A 13,969-nucleotide genomic window follows, 5' to 3' on the forward strand; every position below is an offset into this window, starting at 1 on the left:
GGTGGAACCCGGCCTCGGCGCGTCCCGCCCAGGTCGCTCCCGCGCTTGGAGAGGGGCGTGGTCGGGCCCAGCTCTGGTTGCGCTCCACCTCCGGCCCCGCGCCCGACCAGCCTCGCACCGGCCTGGAAGGCCGCCTCGCTGGAGAGGAGGTGTGCCCTCCAAGCCACAGTGAAAATGTGCCCCCTGGCCGGCTTCCAGGGGAGTAGGTGACTCTCTAACTCAGGACCGCCTGTCCCCACTCCGTCATCTCTTATGCAACACCCGGGCTGGTGGCAGAGTGCGGGCCCGGAGGTTCCGAGCCCACATCGGGCCAGAGAGGTGCCCCTCACCCTCAGAGGCAATCCACAGCCTTACAAGCTTCAGAAACTGCAACGCACATTCTGCTATGAAATTTATTCAGAAGCGGGCCTCTGCTGTCCACACAATAGCTTCCAGCTCCCCTGCGGTCTACACGTGTCCACGATTGCTGCTGGCCAGTGGGGGACGCTCGCAGCCCAGCTCCGAGATGCTCTCATACACATTTTCCAGGGGTTCCTGGTCCACACCCTGGCCCGACCACACTGTGGGGGCCCCTGCATCCCTCCTTTTGGGCTTGTTGACCCTGGAGTACAGAGTGTCCACCTGGGGAGAGGAAGCCACCTGGGAAAGGGGTCAGCATCACCCACTCACCCAAGATCCGCCCATACCCACCTCCCTTACCCACTGTACCTGGGAGGCTGGGGTCACCTCAGCCTTCTGCTGCCCATGGAGGCCCTTGTCTGCCCCCTTGAGCTTCTGGATGCTGGCATATTCTGCTGCCCCAGGGCCCAGCCCAGGCCTGGCCCGACCACTGGTCAGCTGGGCCCCTGACCACACCTCAGGGCTGGCTGCCAGGCTCGCTCTGGGCAGGGCTGCCAGGCCCACGTTGGAATAGGTCTCAGAGCCAGCAGAGGCCAAGGTGGCCACTGCAGGCCAGGGCTGGGGTAGCTCTGGGTGTGGACAAGTCGGGAGCACGGCAGGCAGCCTGAGGGTGCCCCTGTGCCCCTCCGGCCAGTGAGGGTGCAGGAGGTCCATGCTGGCGGGCCGAGGGGCTGGAGAGGGGGGAAGGGCAAGTCACTTGAGGACAGCAGTACCACCTGAAGTGGATGAGGGCTCAGTGTAGTCAGCCATCCCCCAACCCCCAACCCCCAGTACCCTAACCTCGGCCACCTCTCTGGCCCCTGTGCAGCTCATGCAGCCTCGTGTCCGATTTGCTGAGTGTGCGGAGGTGGGTCTGTCTCAGCTGCATCTGCAGGCCAGAGGGCTGGTCAGCGCCCCACCCTGAGCTCCCCCAGACCCCCCACCGCCCTGTCAGTACTCGGACTCACTCACCAAGTCTGCAGGTATCTCAGCTCCCTGAAGCCCCACCCCCTGCCTCGGCGCCCGTTTCCTGGGGTGAGAAGGCCATCAGATCAGGATGGCAGAGGGACTGGGTACCAGCACCCTTTCCTCCTTGGCTTGCACCCTGTTGAATTCCGCCTCGGGCCAACACCCCTCCCCAGCCCCAGGGGAGATGGGCACAGATGACATACCTGTGGCAGACGGAGCACAGAGCCCACAGCCCAAGCAGCAGCACACAGCCTGCTAGGATCCCAAGGGCAGGGGGTGCCCAGGGCAGCTGCGGCCCCATCCCACACAGAGCGACCTGGGGCAAAGAAAGGCAACTGAGGCCCCAAGGGGTCCCTGCAGCCCTGCCCCCAACTTGGCTGATGGGCTTGGTGAACTGACTCAGCACACAGGAAGCCCCAGCCCACAGTCTCCTCCCAGGCGCGGCGCCCCCAGCCGCTCCTCGGGAGGGGATGGAGGCCAGCTCTGCCCCGTGTTCCCTCAAGGACCACAGAAGTGGTCCTTCTGAGCACTGGCTAGGGAGGGAGGCTGGGCAGCCATGGCCACACAGCCCAGTCTTAGAGACCTGGGAAAGCCCAAGGCCCCACTGGACTGCAGCTAACAGTGACACCCACATGACTCCTGTAGCCCTCACCCACTCATCTGGCTCTCAACCCACCATTTGTGCTACCCCCACCCCAGCCCCCACCTGGAATGTGGCTCTTTACTGGGGTCCTAGCAGGGCTGGGTAACACAGCAGTCACAGCCCAGCTCGTAGCCTACCAGAGGAGGGGGGCGGGGTGGATTCTGGTAAGCATGAGGGGAGCAGATGGTGCTAGTCTCAAATCTTCCTGGCTGGCAAGGCCCTGGAGGGGGACTTAAGCGGGAGATTAGAGGTGGACAGCTCTTACCCCGCCTGGGCTCCGTGGCGCCTTCTCAGCTTCTGAGCAGGAGCCAGCAGCCTGGGCGTGCCACAGCCATGCCCCCACCTCACTTCCTGCCATGTTGACGCCTCCCCACCTAGCCTCGGCTGTAGCCTGCCACCTGCAAGCAGCTGCCCCCACCAGTTCTGGCTGTGACACCCCCAACTCTCCATGACCACTCCCCCATGGTGGTCACCACCACCAATCCCAGAGGGCACACCTGGGCTGTCCCTGCAGAACAACCCTGTACCCATGCTGTCCTGGGTGTCTGCCACAAGAAGGTGGCAGGTGGCCTCAAGTGGAGGACAAGTGGCAATGCCAACACTTCTGGGCACCTCCAGACCCCAAGAGCCCAGTCTACCTGTTCCCACAGCCGCTCCAAGAAAGCCCCTTTCCCCCAGAGACGCTGCAGCAGCCAAGTGACCACTGAGACAAGTCATAAAACCACTTTAATGTCCCGGCTCCAGGGCCCCGATGACACTGGCAATGTGTTCGGAAGAGTCCAGAGGGCAATCTCCTCGGTCGTGGTCAGAGAGGCAAGGTGCCCAGTAGGAAACAGCAGCCCCTCTTCTGGGCAGTCTGACTCCGCCAGAGGCTGGTGCTAGAACTCAGTCATCTTCTTGTGGGTGTCTGCCTTCCGCTGCTGGCGCTGCAGTCCCGCCTCCTGGGCCCGGAGCTGCCCCAGTTGGCGCTGGGCGCCTGCCAGCTTCTCCTGCAGCTGGGCCACTGCTACGGTTTGCCTACAAAACGCCTACTGTCAGTACCGATGGAAACTCATGCCTCTGCAGCCCAGGGGCTGGCCATGCACTCACCCAGACCCTCCTAGAACCTGGCCCCCACTCACGGTCCAGGCTGTGACGCTTGGCACCACCAGTGCCCAGCCTGCACACACCTGCCCCGTGGTGCCCCCACCACGCACCTGCCAGAGTTGCGAGCGATGGCCTCCTGGATGGCCTGAATGTCCCGCTGAGCCCGTCCGATCTGCTCCCCAGTCTGGACTAGCTGCAGGCTCAGGGCCCGCTTGGTGCTCTGGCTGGCGTGGTAGGCTTCCTTGCCGCCGCGTGGCCCTGGGGGCACTCCCCCGGCTTGCAGGGCCCCAGGGGCCCTGGCCTGTAGCTTCTCATTCAGAAAGTCAAACACATTCCGGGGGGGAGGGCGGCCCGTGGGAGTGGTGCCCTTCTTCCGGGGCTTGGGGGGCTTTTGGGTGACCACCTTGTTGCCTCTCACTCTCCTCTGGCGGGCCTCGGCACACTGGTCCAGGGACTTCCCTCGGGGCAGCACCACGGTCTGGATGGGCTCCACCCGGCCCTGTGAGTTTCGACCTAGCCCTGGGGGAACACAGACACTGGTTGTGCTGCCAGGCCCCGCCCCAGGGCAGCCAGGACAGGAGACCCACGGTTCCCAGGCCCAGCCACCTGCCCTCCCCAGCCCCACCCCCAGGGTGGCACACTCACCCTTCCCTGGCTCGTAGCCCATCTTGGTGAGGAGCCTAGAGCCTATGCCGCGAGTGTGCACCTCCCAGCCAGCGAAGGCCGCACTATACGTCCCGTCTGCTGCAGGTCCAGCGTCCACAACTACAAGGAGAGGACACCGTTGCATCACCGAACGCTGCCAGACCCCGAGGATGCAACACAGCGCTCTGTGCATGCAGCCCAGGCCCCGTTCTGCGACACAGCGCGCTGTGCGTGCAGCCCAGGCCCCGTTCTGCGTGGACTCACAGGACATGGTGTTGGCAAGTACAACCCACTGCAGCACTTCTGCCCGGGCCCCTTCTCCCTGACCCCACTCCTCATCAAGCTCCGCCCCTCTTCACCGTGGAAACCACCATGGAAACCCTTCTTCCTGGGTGCCCTGTGTGTTGGGACTGGCACCCTTCCATCCAGTGCCCCCCGCATCCAGTGATCACTTCCTGTGTACCACCTTCCTTGGCAGCACCAACCCCGGTCCTCCCCTCTGGCGGCCTGTGCCTAGCTCTGCGCCACACCCACACCTAGCACCTCGAGCATAGCTTGCGTCGTCAGCATCACTGCCATCTTCGGAGTCAGAAGACTTGGCAGGCTCCATGCGTAGAGGTGGCAGCACGCCATCCCCCTCCACCACGACCTCCTTCAGCAGCAGCGAGTCAAACTTGACAGTATAGAAGCCGTTGTCCACATCTGGGGTGGGACAGGACATCAATGGGGGCAGTCTGAGCCCCACCCCACCACACTCCCAACCTTGGAGCAGGGCCCAACCTCCAAAGTAACACCGGACACACTGCGAGGGTGGGGACAGGATGCAGCTGACAGGGACACTGGGGTGGTGGCACCAAGGGCACGCTGCCTCACCGGTGATGCGTGCAGGGTGCCACAGGCCATCCTGGTGCTTGGCCAGACAGGCAGAACCCGCCTGCAAGGAGCTCAGGTCCGGGGCTTGGAAGGGACGAAGCTCGGCCATGGACACCACCTGCCCGTGTGAGAACCTGGGGAGTGGGTGGGGGCAGTAGTCAAGTAGGAAACACAGATACACCCGTGCACACGCAGATGTACACATGGACATGCACACACATCAAAATGTTGCTACGTTCGGAGGCATATATACACATGTATATATATATATATATATATATATATATACACACATGTATATATACACAGACAGGTATACCCACACATGTATACATACACAAACATACAAAAGGGTTTTAAAAAGTTTTTGGAAAAATGGAATGCAGTGATAAATGGAATTTTCCAAGAACTTTTTGAAGCCTTTTTGTACATACACACATATGCATAAACATGCATACATGTAGTTCTGTGCAGACACACGTGTATACATTCAGGTATAACTGCATGTGTACACACACAGAGTGAGACACACAGATACACACACAAATCTCCCTCACTGACACTGAGTCCATTCTGGCTCACAGCAGCCCTAGAGGGCAGGGCAGGGCAGGCCGCCCCGCGGGTTTCTGAGACTAACGCCGTCCAGCAGTACACAGCCTCATCTTTCTCCCTCGGAGTGAGCTGCTGACCTTGTGGTTCACACATGTAAACAGAGATGTTTGTAAGCACATGTGCACACAGATACCAGACACATATACACATTTACAGAGATACACAGACATGCACACGTGTATACATGAGGGGTACCCCAAAAAAACCCCAAACCTGGAATCACCCCTCGCCCACGCAATGTATTTAAATTTTCTACAAAACAACTTTTATCACCTTCAGAGTACTCTCCATTACACTTAATACATTTGTCAAATCTGATTTCATTCTTGGAAACATTTTTCAAACTCATGTTCAGATGGCTGACAGCACCACCCTCATTTTTTTCTTCACCTCTTCTACATCATAAAATCACTGTCCTTTCATGTCCCTCTTCATTCACAAATCAAAAAGAAGTCGCAAGGAGCGAGGTCAGATGAGTAAGGTGTGTGGGGTAAGAGAGACATGCTGGGGTTTTTTTTGCCAAAATTTGGCACACTGAGATGGCTGCATGAGCAGGTGTATTGTCGTGGTGGCAAAACCAGTCGCCCATCTGTCACAAATCACCCTCCCCCCCACATCCACAGTTACACAATCTTTTCAGAACCTCTAAATAGAAGGCTTGATTAACAGCCTGACCTAGTGGCACAAACTCCAAATACTCTACAAGTTGACATTTTCTTCTGTATGGGAAGTTGATGGATGTCCAGAATGAGGTTTGTTATCAATCAAAATTTCACCGTTTTTTAAACCAGAATGCCTCTCGTACACTTGAGTTTTCCATAACGCTGTCCTTGAAGGCTGTGTCCAACATCACAACAATTTCTGTGGCATTTTTCCCCAGCAGGAAACAACATTGCACAGCCACATGCTGTTCTCTTAAATTGCCAATATATGAGGTTCAAAGATTGAGGTTCACGTGGAGGGCGAGTGTGGTGGAAAGGGGGAACTGATTACAAGGATCTACATATAACCTCCTCCCTGGGGGACGGACAACAGAAAAGTGGGTGAAGGGAGACGTCGGACAGTGTAAGATATGAAAAACTAATAATAATTTATAAATTATCAAGGGTTCATGAGGGAGGGGGGAGTGGGGAAGGAGGGGTAAAGTGAGGAGCTGATGCCAAAGTCTTAAGTGGAGAGCAAATGTTATGAGAATGATGAGGGCAACGAATGTACAAATGTGCTTTACACAATTGATGTGTGTATGGATTGTGATAAAAGTTTGTATGACTCCCCAATAAAATGATTTTTTAAAAATTGAGGTTCACAAAAAACAAAGTTCGAACAAAACTGCTTTTTCGAAAAAAAATTCACTGTGACCAGAGAGGCGATGCCACTGGGTGCACTGACTCAGAGCCCCAACGGGAAAATTGCATAGAGTGAAAGCTCTGCTCCGCCCAGTGCAGTTCCGGTCTTTTTGGGGTACCCTTGTACACACAAGCCCACACACTCTCACTCTCTGTCAGGGTGACTTGACTATTGGGATCAGGCACCTGCCTCCAGGCTGATTTCCGGTGCTCCTGGCTGGAACTGACCACATGATCACAAATTTCCTCAGGTTGGAGAACCTGAAGTTTTGGTTATGAATAGCCAACCAAGGTGTGTGTGCACGGCCGCAAGCAGTCCACGTGTGCTTGCAGTAACACGACTGAGCCCACCCCAAACCAGCGAGGAGAACCAAGATACAGTACTGATGCCCTGGCAGTCAGGGATCAGTGAGCCAAAAACTCAAAACCTGAACCAAGAGCAGGATCTCGCCCCCACAGCTGGTACCAGGACTAACAGCAGCCAGGACCAGTGGGAAAACTATGGGCAGCATTCCCACGAGCACACATCTTCAACATAATGCCAGTAAATTCTCACACGAACTACACACCATGACAGGAAAATGAGGCAGGTTCAACATTCAACAATCAGTTAAGGTAACTATCACATCAATGGGTTAAAAACAGAAAACTGTAGGATTTTATCAGTAGAAGCAGAGGGCACTTGGCAAAATCCAAAAATGATTCGTGGTTTGAAAAATAAAAAACCTTCAGCAAACTGGGAGCACAGAGAAACTTCCTCCACTTGATCAATAAGATCTACTCAAAACCCTAAGCTCACATCCCACTCAATGTGAAAATGAGCAGCTTTCTCATGGAGAAGCCAGGCAAGGAGGCCCTGCTCACACTGCACTGGTAGTGCCAGCTAATGCAATCACTCAGGAGCCTGAAATAGACAACAGACAGCGGAGGGAGGAACACATAACAGTTCTTTGTTTTCAGATCTGACTGCCTCTGTAAAGACAGACAATGAGGACAACAAGCAACCACCTGGGAAGAAGAAATGGTCAAGCAAGGTTGCGGGACACTTGCTTAATACACAGAACTCCAATGGGAATTGAATTGGAAACGATAAAAGCAAACAATTTATTTTAGTCCTGAAAAGGGAAAGGATTCCCTGTGGAAAAACAGCTTGAGGGAATTTCCTCCCAAGCATGACCTCTGCCCTGTGTCCTCCCCAGAGGGCTCATGACTTCTATCCAGGTGGACTGGCATTTCCTAGGCATGCTGTACATAACCTGGGCTTTGAAACACCTTGCCTGGTTCTGGCTGCAGCCTGCCCTGGGATTGGAATACCCTCTGTGAGAAACAGATCAGTATGTTATGCACATGAACTTACTATGGCCTACTATATAAATGACAGGTCTGTGACCCACCAAGAGGGGACAGGGATTGGTAAGTTTGTGGCCTAAGTGGGAGAGTCCTGCCCAGAAATTGAGTTTCCTTCTACACAGAGTCAACTCGCAGACTGGCATTAAGCAGTAGCAGAGAAAGGAGAGGCAGGCTGACAACTCCCACCACCACCACCACCACCACCAAAGAGTTCTAAGGGCTGGTCAAAGACAGCTGACAGCCAGAGCCCAGGAGGGGCTGCAGCCCAGCTGGTGGGATGGTCAAAGCCTACAGCCAGGAGGTGGCTCCAAGAGCTGAGTAAGGTGCGACCCGGGCTGTGAGCAGGCGGGTGAGAGCAGAGAGGCCTGTCCTGAGGGCTGGGAGAGCCCAGCATGACAGTGACAAGGCCAGGAGCAGCAGGAAGAGCTCCCTGAACCGAGGGCGAGGTGTTTCCTGATGTGGCACTGTAGCCTACTTCTTCCTACTTCCCTGGACCTCTACTCAGTGAGGTCTGTGTGGCCACTGTGGTAACAAGTCAAACTCAGCCGAGAAAGGGTGCTGGGGAGAGCCGCTGGTGTCAGAACCTACAGAAAGGCTGGAGAGGGGCTGCCCCGGGGTCTCTTTAGCCCCCAGAAGGTAGTGTCAGCTCTGCTGACACTTTTCCTGAGGTGTGGTCTAACAAACACAACTCAAAGCTCCGAGAAAAAAAATCGAAGACATAAATGGATATAGAGAGAGTCCATGTTCATGGCCAAACCCAAACACCACTGCCCCCAAGTCAAGTCCGAATCACAGCGACCCTCAAGGACAGGGCAGAACTGCCCATAAGGAGAACAGCGTTGGAGGCCTGACATGACCTGACTTATGTCTTACGATCAAGACAGTGTGGTCTTAGATGAGGGAATAGGCACCTAGGTCAATGGGCACAGCAGTGAACCCAGGAATAGAGCCACACACAATCAACTCATCTTTGGCAAGGGAACAAAGGTGGAAGGACAGTCTTATCAAGTGTGCCGGACAACTCAGCAGCTACATGCCTGGAAAAATCAATCAAGACACTGGTCCTACACCTCTCGCAGAGAAGAACTGGAGACAAGGATCCAGACAGAATGCAGAAGGCAAAACCAGAAGCTCCCCTGGCAACAGCACAGGGTAAAACCCAGGCCTGGGTTTGGTGGTGAGTTTGCAGATAAAACCCAGAGCACAATCCAAGACAGACAAGTCTTTTTGCTGCACTCCACCTCCCACACCCACCCTTTACCAAGCCCGGTGTCCTTCTTCAGGGACTGGTCTCTTCTGGTAAAGCACACAAGGACACGTCTCTGGCTGTACTCTTGGCACTCTATGATGTAGTTAGTATTCTCCACCAATCCTCTGTGACTGCCATCAAGTCAATTCTACAGGAATCCACACAAACCAATTCTTCCTCAGTCTCCTTGCTCACTGCTCAGCTTCCACATGCATGTGAGGCATCCCTTCTCTGTGTGTCACGCTGCTGCTCACTGGTGCCGTTGTGAGGACTTTTTTTTCATGTTGACGTGTAATCCATATGAAAGGCTGTAGACTTAGGTCTTTACCAGTGTAGTGTGTGCTTCAGGTCCTCTCCCTTTCAGCAAGCGGCACCAGAGAATTGCAAACTAAAACAAAGAGACAGCTACACACCATTAGGATGACTAACACCCCAAACTCTGGCCACAGTGTATGCTGGGTAAGATGAGAGCAAGACACAGGTTGAGCCTAAGATGCAGAACTGCATGGCCAGTTATTCATCCCACTCAGCTCCTGTCGGCAAGTGGATGCCAACTCAGAGTGACCCTAGAGGACACAGAACTGCCTCCTGGGTGAGACAGTAATTCCTCACAGGAGTAGAAAGCCTCGTGTCTCCCTGTTTACCCAAATGAGGTAAAAACTTACGTTCACACAAAGACCTTCACGCAAATATTTATAGCCGCCCTTCCCAAATTGGCAGCAATGAAGATGTCCTTTAATCAGTAAAAGGGTAAGCAAGTCGTAGTCCACCCACAGCAGATTCTCACTCGGCAGCAGAACACGGGAAACGGCAAATGCTTGCCAGGTGAAGGCAGCGGTCTGGGAAGGCTGCCCATGCCGGGCTCCCCATTCTGACATTCTGGAACAGGCACAACTGGAGGGGCAGGAGGGGCGCCAGGGGTTTGGGGCCAGGAGGAGAGGAATGACGAGCAGAATACAGGCCACTGAGAGGGAACTGAGGCGGTTCTAAGTGACTGTAGTGGTGCGCCCACGACACTATGATTGGTCAATGCCCAGAGAGTGGGGCCAGAGTGCGTCCTGCTGTAAGGAAGGGATTGTAAGTCACAATGTATCGGCATCAGCTGGTCAATTCTACCAGACTCAGAGCCCATGGCTGTGCAGCTGAGCCAATCTGCCAGCAGGGACACTAGGGCCTTTAGCTGGCACCAATGTTTCAGGTGGCAGGTCATCTGTGACATGTGCTGTCACAGTCCTAGAGCTCTAGAGCACAGCGGCCCCTCATGTTAACCAGGGACTTCACCTACTCCATAGCAGTGTATCCAGGCTAGTTCACCAATCCTAACAAATGAACTCAACACTCACCAGACTGTACGAGAGAGTAAACCTAGCAGACTTCACCAAGTAACCAAGTGGTGACACTATGTCATCAATCACAATAAAGGGATTCAAAACCCGTGGAGCTGGCCACAGACCGCTCTCCTGTATATCACAGAAAGGCTGGGAGCCAGGAAAGTAACCACATTCCCACAGCGACTCCCCACGGGACAGGTATACCAGTGGGGGTGCAGGGTGCTGACAGAGGAAACGGTGCACTTCTTGCAAACCTAAAACTGCTCTAAGCGTATATAATTTTTAGAACAGAATGTTCTAAAAGTTAACTGGTGAAGAACAAGTTTCTAAAAATTACAGAGAAATTGACACGCACAAGAGATCGGACAAGAGGAACCCAAAGAAGAGTGAGGCCCGTTAAAATCTGTAATTCAAGAGCCTTTTCCAGAAAAACGAAAACAATTGTTTTAAATGAAAACTACACATTGAAGAATCACACCACGTCTCTGAGACTGCCATCCCGGGATGATGAACAAGCTGTAACCTAATGACAAGGAGCCGAGGTGCTGCAGGCTAAGCTCCAATGCGAACCTCCAATGCTGAGCTTCAAACCCACCAGCCACACTTTGCGGGAAAGAGGAGGCTGACAGCTCCTGGGAAGATTCGTGGCCTTGGAAACTCTGAGCCAGAACGGACTCGGAGGCAGTGGATCGCTGTAGTGGAGGGGCTGAACTCCATCAAGAGAAAGCAACAGGCCTTTGGGAGCTGAGGCCACACCAAGAGCCTGGGTGGACAAGGAAGAAGAGGGGTTTTTGACAGCAGTGTGCCTGTCAGGAGAAAGCCAAGTGAGGGACCTAACTCTCAAAGAACGTCTTGGGAGCAGGCCACGATGTGAAGGAAGCACAGCCACATCACCTGCCAGAGGCCAGGTCTTCCCGAGGAGCCTCAGGGACCAGGAGGCCCCCAACGGCCTGCTGTACTGTGAGGGCTGAGAGTGATGAGTAGTGACACCCCAGAGCAGTCGGGGTGGGGGTGGTGTTTGAGTGTGGAAGGGAGGCAGAGGCCTCTGCATCACTTGGGGACATCTTTGTTGTCCTGTGTCCGGAGCAGCAGCAGCCTAGGGTGGAGGAGGGGACAGGCATGGGTGATGCAGGGAAGGCTACAGCCAGACATTGGTTTGCATGGGAAATCGCAGTGGGAACTCCAGAAGCCTTGAAAAAGCTTGTGGTGGTGGCTGGCATTTATTAGCTGCTTCGGTCCGAGCCGGTAGCAGCTGAGAGGGAGCAAGGTCCGGGGCCTGTGCTGGAGGAATTGGCTCCCAGGCGTGCTGGCCCTTGCCATGATCCCAGGACACACACAGGCTCCGTGGTGAGGCCTCCAGGAGGAGGGTGGGGGCCTTGACGTGCTCCCCACAGGGGTACACAGTTGTCTCCTGTGAGAACGACTGGAGGGAGCTCCCGACTCAGGCAGGGGTTCTGCAAGCACAGGACACCGTGGCAGAGAGGACACTGGCCCAGGAGGGGGCTCTTGGGCAATAAAGGCGTTCAGGGAAAGAGGGACACTCTGGACTGTTAGAACGAGGGCATGGCTGCCTACAGAGTGGTCCATGCCCCTCCTCCTCCAAAGCAGAAGGGAGTAAAGACACAGTGGCCACTGCAAGCGGATGCCAGAGCATGAACCAGATGTTACCATCAAACTCGTGACTTGTGATCACACCGCTGAGACTGTTTTCTCTTAAACAAGTGCACCTGGAAGACTTACAGGTGAGAAACGAAACACTAACTCATGGAACTTGCTTTGAAATATTTCTGGAAGGTCACAGAGCATGTGCAGGGCGCAGGTGGCTGTGCTGGTGGCTGTGCCAGAGGCTGTAGGGTGCAAAGCTGTGTCTCTGCTTCTAGGACTTGGTGTCAGACAATGAGGACCAGATGTGTGGCCCCACCCCCAGTGATGGTGAAGCTGGTGGAACTAGCTCTGAAAGAGCTCAAGGCCCAAGAGACCCTCCTTGCACTCCCCTCACCTGTCAGCTCCTCACACCAGCTGAACCCAGGGTTAGTTCCTGCCGCTGCCCCCTTGCTTCTATGCCCCCTTTCGTTATCCACCCAAACCAGAAGACATTCCATGGTCCAGCCCGCGAATCCAAAACAGCCCTGCAAAGGATAGTGGCTTGTTGAGAACAGCTGGAACCACCAACAGAGCTGGGTGCAAGGCCCAGGCAAGGCCGTTCAACCCTCTCTGGCTCTGTGCCGGCAGACAAGGGAGCTGGAAAGGCCTCCCTCCTAAGAGCACAAGTGGCCATGGGCTGGTGGTCTAGTCTCTTTGCCAACCCTCTCTGCCGCTGCGCTTCTCCCAGACACTGTCTGAGCAAGGGCACTGCTGTGGGCATCCACCGCCCACAGAGCCCTCTCCTCGTCTGCAACTCCATAGGGGAAGACCCACAGCCGGGGGAGGCCACCGCTTTACCTGCAGTTCTCCTTGAAGCGGCACTTCCCTTCCAGGAAGAAGGGGCAAGGCTTCAGGGACTTGTGCGTGGGGTACAGGTACAGCACCCTCACTGCCGGCGAGCCATCCTCCACCTGCTCTGTGCCCACAATCATGGCATTGTGGTACTCCAGGGTGCCCCACGAGCTGTAGTATGGGGCGTTCACCTTGGTCCCACTCAGTTCATCATCCTCATCATCGTCCCCCTCTTCCTCCTCCTGCTCTAGGCTCTGGCGCCCAGGCTCTGTCTCTGCTCTGGAGTCGGTCTCCCATTTGGCTGAGGGGGCGTCTGGTACCTCCACCACGGGGGCAGCCGAGTCCTGGGAGGCCAGGCCCTCAGCTTGCTCCTGGGCCGGGCGCTCGGGGTCCAACGCGGTCAGCAGCTTGCTCTTCCGGACAGACACCAGGCTGGCCTCGGTTAGCTCGATCAGTTCCCTCAGGTCCCCCTGCAGCTGGCGCAGGTCGGCCTGCTCCGAAGTGTCCAGGCCGGTGCCCAGGGCCAGCTCCACCTGCTGCAATTGCACATAATAGGTCTGCAGGGCTGTCTCCAGGCCGGCCTCGTCCATCCTGGGGCAGGCGGGCGGCGGTGCTGGGTGCCCGGGCCTCGAGCTGCGAGGAAAAGGCGGGTGAACACGCAGCCCCACACCCCCCGGAGAGCCTGGCCGACTGCGCCCCGCGGGACGACTCGGCGACGGCTGCGGCGCAGCGGTGACGGCACCGGGGCCCACCGAGGCCTCCGGGCCGCCGCCCCCCGTGGCTCCTACACACACACACACACACCCCACCTCCGCATCCCAGGCTCGCGCTTACACCTTCCCTCCGCTTCGTCCGCCCTACTCGGCGCCGCCTCTCACCTCAGGCCCGGGCCCCGTTCCCTCAGCCCGCGGTCCCCGAGTCGCCCGCGCGGCTACCCGGCCTCTGCCATAGAGCGCCGCCGGTCTCAGTGGCTAGAGCGCCCCAGCCACCCTCCTTCCGCCGGGCACCGGCCTCCACTTCCGGTGGCGCGCCGCCGTCGGAAGTGCGCGGC

At 56.2% G+C, this 13,969-nt stretch overlaps 3 protein-coding genes across 3 annotated transcripts in view; all 3 read right to left on the reverse strand.

Annotated features, from left to right (window-relative positions):
* Positions 1-247, reverse strand: part of SLC2A4RG (SLC2A4 regulator) — a 4,078-nt gene extending 3,831 nt beyond the window's left edge. Inside the window, exons 1-2 of the mRNA XM_004716060.2 lie at positions 240-247; positions 14-138 (exon numbers count right to left, since the gene is read on the reverse strand). Coding sequence (XP_004716117.2) covers positions 14-138; positions 240-247 — 133 coding nt within the window. The remainder of the gene's footprint in view (positions 1-13; positions 139-239) is intronic.
* Positions 248-378: 131 nt separating this feature from the next.
* On the reverse strand, positions 379-2,591 carry LIME1 (Lck interacting transmembrane adaptor 1). The gene is made up of 5 exons (XM_004716061.2): positions 1,551-2,591; positions 1,351-1,408; positions 1,180-1,267; positions 709-1,070; positions 379-621 (listed from the first exon to the last, which is right to left on the reverse strand). Exons 1-5 carry the CDS (start codon positions 1,979-1,981, stop codon positions 448-450), a joined length of 1,113 nt encoding a protein of 370 aa, XP_004716118.2. The 5' UTR covers positions 1,982-2,591; the 3' UTR covers positions 379-447.
* A 107-nt stretch (positions 2,592-2,698) lies between these two features.
* ZGPAT (zinc finger CCCH-type and G-patch domain containing) lies at positions 2,699-13,841 on the reverse strand. The gene is made up of 7 exons (XM_004716031.2): positions 13,797-13,841; positions 12,925-13,551; positions 4,595-4,728; positions 4,265-4,423; positions 3,722-3,841; positions 3,187-3,595; positions 2,699-3,007 (listed from the first exon to the last, which is right to left on the reverse strand). Exons 2-7 carry the CDS (start codon positions 13,506-13,508, stop codon positions 2,869-2,871), a joined length of 1,545 nt encoding a protein of 514 aa, XP_004716088.1. The 5' UTR covers positions 13,509-13,551; positions 13,797-13,841; the 3' UTR covers positions 2,699-2,868.
* Between the last annotated feature and the right edge of the window lie 128 nt (positions 13,842-13,969).

The sequence above is a fragment of the Echinops telfairi genome, unplaced genomic scaffold (genome assembly GCF_000313985.2).
Source record: "Echinops telfairi isolate 266 unplaced genomic scaffold, ASM31398v2 ScPeMD7_7414;HRSCAF=8452, whole genome shotgun sequence".
In the NCBI taxonomy this organism is placed as follows: Eukaryota; Metazoa; Chordata; class Mammalia; order Afrosoricida; family Tenrecidae; genus Echinops; species Echinops telfairi.

Excerpts from the sequence above, each read along its gene's own strand:
- LIME1 (XM_004716061.2), bottom strand. The coding sequence starts at position 1,981 with ATGTGGGTGTCACTGTTAGCTGCAGTCCAGTGGGGCCTTGGGCTTTCC. Across the intron at positions 1,268-1,350 it reads CTGAGATACCTGCAGACTTG|ATGCAGCTGAGACAGACCCA; the intron begins GTGAGTGAGTCC and ends TCTGGCCTGCAG. Across the intron at positions 622-708 it reads AGGTGACCCCAGCCTCCCAG|GTGGACACTCTGTACTCCAG; the intron begins GTACAGTGGGTA and ends TCCTCTCCCCAG.
- ZGPAT (XM_004716031.2), bottom strand. The coding sequence starts at position 13,508 with ATGGACGAGGCCGGCCTGGAGACAGCCCTGCAGACCTATTATGTGCAA. Across the intron at positions 3,842-4,264 it reads CGACGCAAGCTATGCTCGAG|TTGTGGACGCTGGACCTGCA; the intron begins GTGCTAGGTGTG and ends CTCTCCTTGTAG. Across the intron at positions 3,596-3,721 it reads GGGCTACGAGCCAGGGAAGG|GGCTAGGTCGAAACTCACAG; the intron begins GTGAGTGTGCCA and ends GTGTTCCCCCAG.